General features: G+C 45.1%; 1 protein-coding gene across 1 annotated transcript in view; it reads right to left on the bottom strand.

The window, feature by feature from the left end:
• The window catches only part of nacc2l (NACC family member 2-like), a gene marked incomplete at both ends in the record, with an annotated part of 11392 nt that extends 3698 nt beyond the window's left edge, over positions 1–7694 (bottom strand). Inside the window, 6 exons of the mRNA XM_080737922.1 lie at positions 338–582; positions 1088–1284; positions 5337–5552; positions 6940–7023; positions 7340–7447; positions 7674–7694. Coding sequence (XP_080594048.1) covers positions 338–582; positions 1088–1284; positions 5337–5552; positions 6940–7023; positions 7340–7447; positions 7674–7694 — 871 coding nt within the window. The remainder of the gene's footprint in view (positions 1–337; positions 583–1087; positions 1285–5336; positions 5553–6939; positions 7024–7339; positions 7448–7673) is intronic.
• Between the last annotated feature and the right edge of the window lie 434 nt (positions 7695–8128).

Raw genomic sequence — 8128 nt, 5'->3', positions numbered from 1 at the left:
TGTAGAGTCAATCCAATTCAAGGCAATTTTAGTACAATTAGTACCATACCTCATGGTTCCACCTCATATATATAGTCTCAATAGAATATAGCCTCCCAAAAAGTACCGCCCCCTTCTCGAGGGGGGCCAATAGGAAATGAGCCCCTTTGTGACATAAACAGAGACACTGGAAGAAGAGAAAATGAAAAACTGGTTTAATGAACTGGTGGGTGTGGACACATAAAAACTTCTAAAAACGTCCTAATATATTCATAATGCCTGATGATCATGTTTTGGGAGGGGGAAAATCATGGCACCCCATCTTTAAAAGAAAATGTTCCATCAAAATCAAACGTACTGTAGGCGTTGCCAGGGTGCCCGTAGATCTGCCCGTAGATGCCGGCGGGAACGCTGCTGCCGTAGTAATCCTCCTCCAGCTCCTCCTCCGTGGGCGGGTGAGACGTGGGCGAGTCGGTGGGCAGGCTGGAGCCCCCGGGGCTGGAGCGCTCCCCGCTGGCCAGGAGGTAGGACTGCAGGCCGGGCACCAGGCCGCCGCCCGGACCCAGGTAGCACAGGGCACTGCCGCGCACCGACGCCTCGCTCCTAGAGCACCACCAGGGGGCAGCGGTGGGGAAAGTTTACATTTTCTACTTGAAGGGAAATTTCACTTAAAAAACAAAACAACTTTTGGACATTTTATTGTCTATTCAGGCTTTTGTGAACACTCGATTCAGTATTTAGATATTTGATATTCCTTTTATCAGACTTGCCACCTTTCTATATAAATCCATTATAACTTCAAACTCCATTTTAACCTTGATGGATTCATCGAAAACATCTGTCCTTGGTTCTGGTGACTTATACAGCCCTCCTAATACGTGATCTGGACAAACATTTTTTTGATTTATTTTTTTATCTTTTTCATTTTCCCCCCAAAATATCAAAAATACTTGAAAAAAGTAATTGAAAAAACACGGTCAGCTCACGTATTAGCAGTGAAGTATGAGTCATCACAGTACCAAAGACGGGTGTTTTCTATGAATCTCTCATGGTTTGAAATTAAAATGGGTTGGTATAGGAAGGGGGCGTGTCTGTAAAAACACGTTACCTGGCCTCCCTGCCCTCTGGCGGGGGCGTGTCGCTCCTCTCCTGTTTGATGCGGCTCACGGCCAATAGCAGCTCCTCTGGGCTGAGGGCAGGGCGTTGCGAGGCCGAGGGGGAGGAGCTGTTCTCGGGGGCGGAGCCGTGCTGTCCCCCCGCAGTGCTGGGGGGGTCGTACACGCCCAGCTCGTCTGTGGACGCAGTCTGCACAAAGGACAACAACAACAACAACAACAACAACACGGAGGTGTGAGGGGCTGCGTAGCGACGTTGGGACAATTTACATTTCAGGCATTTAGCTTTTAGCATTTAGCTCTTAATCCAGAGCGACTTGTATTTTGAGATGGGAGTCCGTGGCCAAATACATATCATTTTGGGGGTCCTTGACATGTCAAAAATGTAAAGGGATCCCTGGCTAATATGGCAAATATGCCTTAATACATTATAATTGTCCTCTATAAATACAATGTAAAATTAAAAACACCTTAAATATTGTATTTCTTCTAGAAATAGCTAATCTTTCACTCAACAGGGGAAATGCCCGTCGCAAGTTGATGATGTCATAAATGTCATGTGTGAGCTATCCCTATGGAATTTATGGCATGCATGTGCAATAAAATCAAACGTAATACTTCCTATGGTGAATATGAGCATCAAATCAATATTTCAAATGTGTTTTTTGCAAATGCATGCCATAAATTCCATAGGGATAGATCACACATGACATTTATGACATCATCAACTTGACATGACAGGTATTTCCCCTATTGAGTGAAATATTAGCTATTTTTAGAAGAAATAAAATATTCAAGGTGTTTTTAATTTTACATTGTAGTTATAGAGGACAATTATAATGTATTAACGGGATATTTCACTTTCAAAAAAACTTTTGGTAATTTTAATCAGGCTTTTGTGAACACCCTGAACAGTTTTTAATTAGCTTGATTGAATATTTAGATATTTGATGTAAATGTTACCAGGCCCTCCAGGCCCAGGGCCTCTCCCCATACACACCCATTGTAACTTCAAACTTTATTTTAACCATGATAGATTCATTAAAAACACCCATTCTTTTTTCTGGTGACTCATACTACCCTCCTAATATGTGAGCAGGCCGTGTTTTTTCGATAACCTTTTTCATTTATTTTTAATAATAACTTGTATTTAATTTTTTCCATTTTTCCAAATAATTATTACAAATAAAGGAAAAAAAGTTAGCGAAAAAACACGGCCTGCTCACGTATTAGCAGGGTAGTATGAGTCACCAGAAAAAATAATGGGTGTTTTTAATGAATCTATCATGGTAAAAATGGAGTTTGAAGTTACAATGGGTGTGTATGTGGAGAGAGGCCCTTCCACTGCTCCCTGTTGAAAGTGGAGGCATATTTCTCATATTAGCCAGGGATCCCTTTAAGACCACTGATACAGGCCCATTCTACAAATGTCTTCTTTTTTTTTTTTACTTAAATTTTTATCCCACGATTTTTGTAACCCATTTTTTCACCCGGTGCCAATTGCCTACGCTGTGATCCTGGGCTCTACTCTCCCTCTGCCAACCTGGGGAGGGCCCCGAACTGAGCTCATGCTTCCTACAAATGTCTTCTAAATACCAACAGTGTTCTGGAAAATAAAAATAAAAAATGTTGCTTTATCAGTGATTCTCAAACTTTGTCATGTCAAGGACCCCCAAAATGATATCTATTTGGCCACGGACCCCCATCGCAAAATATTTTGTTCCAGGGACCCCCAGAAGCAAAGATTTGAGTTAAAAATTTCTAAATTTGGGTTTATTCTGCATCTAGCTTAAAGGAGTAGTTCACCCCCAAAATATTTTTTTTTGTATTTGTCGCATTCCTAAGACAAAACATTTTATTATAGTAAATTTACCCCCATTCATTCTGGATGGGGACCCAAATGCATGGGCCTGGATGGAGACCCAAATGCATTTGTGTGAGAATCAATGGGGGTAAAACCAAACAAACCAAACAAAAAAAACGGGGAGCATTCCACTCCTCGCTGGTAATATACATCAATACCAGGGACGTGCAGAGAATGTTAGAGAGGCAGGGGCTGACATTTCTAAAAGGGCCTTTTGGTGAAAATTTTGAAAATAGCAGACCTCCAAGCTCACAACGCATCGTGAGCTTGGAGGTTGACTATTTTTGGTACTTGATACCACACTCAACTAAGCATAATCAAGTCAATTTGTGTTTCTTTCACCATAGTAAAAACTGCATTCATGGTTTTTAGAGGGCACTACAGACGGTTAAAAGGGCAGGGGCTCAAGCCCCCTTTGATGTCTATGTGTGCATAAAATAATATTTTAACTGGGGACCCCCCCACCCTGACGAGCACTAAGAGTTGAGGCATTACATTTTGTATAACACGGTTCTATTGTGAAAATAGCAGATTTACATGTTGCACGGCGTTGTGAGCATGTACATCGGCTATTTAAAAAAATTATTCTGCCTTCAATATTTGACAATATGGCCAATGTTTAATTTGACATTTTAGAGGTATTAAAAAGTCCTTATATCGCCACTTTATAAATGTGCAGATGCCCTCTATACACTAAAACTGTACGTTGGTCTGTTTACTGTTGAGTGAGAAAACAATGTTTCACATTAAAGCCCTTTGCACACAGAAGCGTTTTTCTCGCACGGAAAAAACGGACAATTACATTTTTTTAAAGAAAACAATGATTCTCTATGACCTCATGCACACCAGCTCCGAATTTGCCATGCGTGGTTGCGGCAGTTTTTTAGTTTTTTTCCGATCGAACCCAGTTCGATTCATGCGTCTTGTCGCATGCGGTAAAAACTCAATGACTCCTTTTATGAGTCCTCTTCGGATCCACAGTGTGGATTCCCGCACAGCCTTGCACACCAAATCCAATGTGTTTGTGTGTGTGTGTGTGTGTGTGTGTGTGTGTGCGCGCAGTGTTGGGGAAGTTAAAGTTACATGTAACTGAGTTACGTAACTAAGTTACATTTTGCTGTAACTTGGTGGTAACTGAGTTACATTCATATTTCCGTAACTCGTCAAGTAACTGAGATACTTTTTGGGTCATTTTTGGCTCAAGTTACAAGTTACAAGCAAAGTTACAGTTTTACAATTGTGATGTGATAAAATTGACGATCAAATGTCATGACTAATGTACAGTAGTATCCTCAACAGATCCTCTTTTTTGTGGAATTTTATTTTAGGAACACAGATGTTTACAAAAGAAAATGTCAACCTTTTTTTAAATAAAAGTATAAAAACTTGGGCATAGGCCCAATTTCTTTTTACAGTAAAGTTAAGTTATATATATATATTTTTTTTTTTTTCGATTTGTTTTTTGGGCTTTTATTTTATTGGATAGGACAGTAGACTGACAGGAAATGGGGGAGAGACAGGGAGTGACACGCGGCACACCTGGATCGGGAATCGAACCGGCGACGCCGACAGGCAATGGTGCCGAAATGGCAATGCCTATATGGTATGCGCCTGGTCCACTAGGCCACCAGGTGCCCCAAGTTATAGTTTTAAAGTTACGATCAAATGTCATGTAATGTCACCCCTTTTGAAATAAAAGTATAAAACTCATTCTCAAATTAACGCTGAAAAAAAAGTTACTTTAAGTAACTCAAGTTACTTTTTCTATGTAACTTGAAACTTTACAAGTTACATTTCTCCAGGGGTATAACTGTAACTTGATCAAGTTACTGCCATGGTGAGTTACTTGTAACTGTACAAGTTACCAGGGACATGCTGGGCCCCTGATTCAGCTCGGGAAAAATTGTTGGAGAGGCCCTCATTGCGCACTATAGAGAGAGATCTCTCGCCATAGCGCTGCTGCTACTCAAAGATTTGCCATTTCAGATCATGACAAGTGACAAGCCAGTGGGCCAATTACATGAGTTATATTTCGCTGTTGTCGGGTGGAAACCTTGTATGTTCAAAACCGTTTGTTTTGTATTTATCATTTTATTTTTAATTTTGTCCTAATGGCCGGCCTGGACCGGCCGGGAATGAACCGGCTGTTCGGGAGTTGTCCCGCTTTTCCCAATGGCCAGCACGTCCCTGCAAGTTATGCTTTCAAAGTAACTTCCCCAACACTGCGTGCGTGCGTGTGTGCGTGTGTGCGTGTGTGTGTGTGCGTGTGTGTGTGTGCGCGTGTGTGTGTGCGTGCGTGTGTGTGTGCGCGTGTGTGTGTGTGTGTGTGTGTGTGTGTGTGCGCGTGTGTGTGTGCGTGCGTGTCCCCGAGAGCTCGCCTGGGAGTCGCAGCAGAGCGGCGAGGAGGAGGTGGAGGCCTTCATCATCATGAGCTCCATGCCGCGCTCCACGATGTTCTGGATCTGCAGATACCCCGCCGTGTACATCAGCACCAGCTGCTCGCTGGCCGCCAGGGACAGACGCCCCGTGTACATGAAGGACAGGATCTGCTGGAAGCAGGCGGGGGTCACCGACGACGGCAGCTCAAACACCGCCTAGTGGCCGGGAGAGGGACGGACACAGGCACCACAGACCACGGTTATTATAGTCGCGAAATATCGGAACATTTTGTTAATTAAATAAAAAACTAACTAGCTAACTGAAACTTTATTCTGTGTTTGCAAGACTGAAATGAAAGACAAAATGCCCTTAGTTGAATTTTTTGTCAAGACCAACAGCTGCTCTCCCTCAGAGCCCCGAACTGAGCTCATGCTTCCTTCAGTAGATGAGGAGTGAGCACGCCGCTTCTTATCACCTGATAGGGAGGACGTAGCACATGGAAGGAAGATGTTATTCCAACCAGTTCCTTTCCCCCTCCATCAGGCTCTCCGATTGGGTCTCTGACCAATTAGCTAACCGTAGGGGGACAGTGTCTAATCGTAGGGGGTCAGGGTATAATCGTAGGGGGTCAGGGTATAATCGTAGGGGAACAGGGTCTAATCGTATGGGAACAGAGTCTAATCGTAGGGGGACAGAGTCTAATCGTAGGGGGACAGGGTCTAATCGTAGGGGAACAGGGTCTAATCGTAGGGGGACAGGGTCTAATCGTAGGGGGACAGAGTCTAATCGTAGGGGAACAGGGTCTAAAGGTGGTTGCACACTGCTGCGTTTTTCGTTGCGAAATGCGTTTTTCAGGGCAAGGAGAGAGAGAGAGATAGAGAGATCAAGGGACCGAGTGGTGCGCGAAACGGGCGCAGTGTGCAAACGTGACTGACATAACGTGAGGTTGATTTTTTTATTTGCGTGCTCCGAAATTCACTCCGATATTCGGCCCGAAAAACGCAGCAGTGTGCAACCACCTTAATCGTAGGGGAACAGGGTCTAATCGTAGGGGGACAGAGTCTAATCGTAGGGGCACAGGGTCTAATCGTAGGGGGACAGAGTCTAATCGTAGGGGGACAGGGTCTAATCGTAAGGGAACAGGGTCTAATCGTAGGGGAACAGAGTCTAATCGTAGGGGGACAGAGTCTAATCGTAGGGGAACAGGGTCTAATCGTAGGGGGACAGGGTCTAATCGTAGGGGGACAGAGTCTAATCGTAGGGGGACAGGGTCTAATCGTAGGGGCACAGGGTCTAATCGTAGGGGGACAGGGTCTAATCGTAGGGGGACAGGGTCTAATCGTAGGGGGACAGAGTCTAATCGTAGGGGGACAGGGTCTAATCGTAGGGGCACAGGGTCTAATTGTAGGGGGACAGAGTCTAATCGTAGGGGGACAGGGTCTAATCGTAGGGGAACAGGGTCTAATCGTAGGGGGACAGGGTCTAATCGTAGGGGGACAGAGTCTAATCATAGGGGGACAGAGTCTAATCGTAGGGGGACAGAGTCTAATCGTAGGGGGACAGGGTCTAATCGTAGGGACAGGGTCTAACCATGGGGCCTACCTGGCAGGACGAAGACGAGTCTGCAGCCGAGCTGAACAGGTCTCTGAAGTAGAGCGAAGAGGCGGCCAGGACCGCACGATGGGCCTGGGAGCACAGGGAGGAAGACAGGGAGGACACTTTAAGACGGGAGCACAGGGATGGAAGACGTGATCACATTTGTTACTTAAAACTGCACTATGTAACTTTCCTCTTCTACCCCGGATGTGTTATATGTAGAGCTAAAATCTAAAATGACAAAGATGCATTCTCTTTCATTTTTCATTTATCAGTTGAGTGCTATAGCGAGTTGCATTACTTGCATAACGTGGTTGTATGTGTATGATAACGTGGTTATATGTGGATGATAATGAGGTGTTTGTAGATGATAACGTGGTTGTATGTGGATGATAGTGCGCGTTACCTTGAAGGCCTGGCCCTGCACCAGGATGGAAGCATCACAGTAGTGTCCCAGCAGACGCTGCTGGTTCAGGCTGCCCAGAACACTGCTCCCAAAGTCTGGGATCTCCACCTGCAAACCGGGAGCACATTTACTTCAGTATACTGTACCGGGAGCATATTTACTTCAGTACTGTACTTCATATTATTTGTCATTTAAAAGGTTCCCATTGTAATTTTTTGTGTTGAAATCCCCATAAGGGAATCGCCTTATAAGAACTGTCTTCCAAAAAATAAACAAACCAACCCGGAGATTTTACTCATACGGATACGAAGCATTGACTAAAGGTTGAACTGACCTGCATCAGCCCTTCGGACATGGTGGAGGTCACAGCAGCAGCTGACGGGCTAGCGGTTGGATGGACAAGCTCTGGGCTAGCTGGCACTGCTAGCCTGTTGGCTAGCTGGCACTACTAGGCTGTTGGCTAGTTGGCGCTGCTAGCCTGTTGGCTAGCTGGCGCTACCAGCCTGTAACCAGCCTGTTGGCTAGCTGGCACTACCAGCCTGTTGGCTAGCTGGCGCTATTAGCCTGTTGGCTAATTGGCACTACCAGCCTGTTAGCTAGCTGGCCTGGCACTACCAGCCTGTTGGCTAGCTGGCACTACCAGCCTGTTGGCTAGCTGGCACTACCGGCCTGTTGGCTAGCTGGCGCTAAGTGCCTGTTGGCTAGCGCTGGACTGTGAAGGCAGCTACGTGAAGACAATCAAGATGTGGGTTTGCGGACAGATGACCCATCTCAGGAGAGAAACATCTG

Source organism: Nannobrachium achirus (assembly GCF_963921795.1).
Source record: "Nannobrachium achirus genome assembly, chromosome: 12".
Lineage (NCBI taxonomy): Eukaryota > Metazoa > Chordata > Actinopteri > Myctophiformes > Myctophidae > Nannobrachium > Nannobrachium achirus.
Note: the sequence above shows the minus strand (reverse complement) of the source record. Positions and strands in the feature narration are given on the sequence as shown.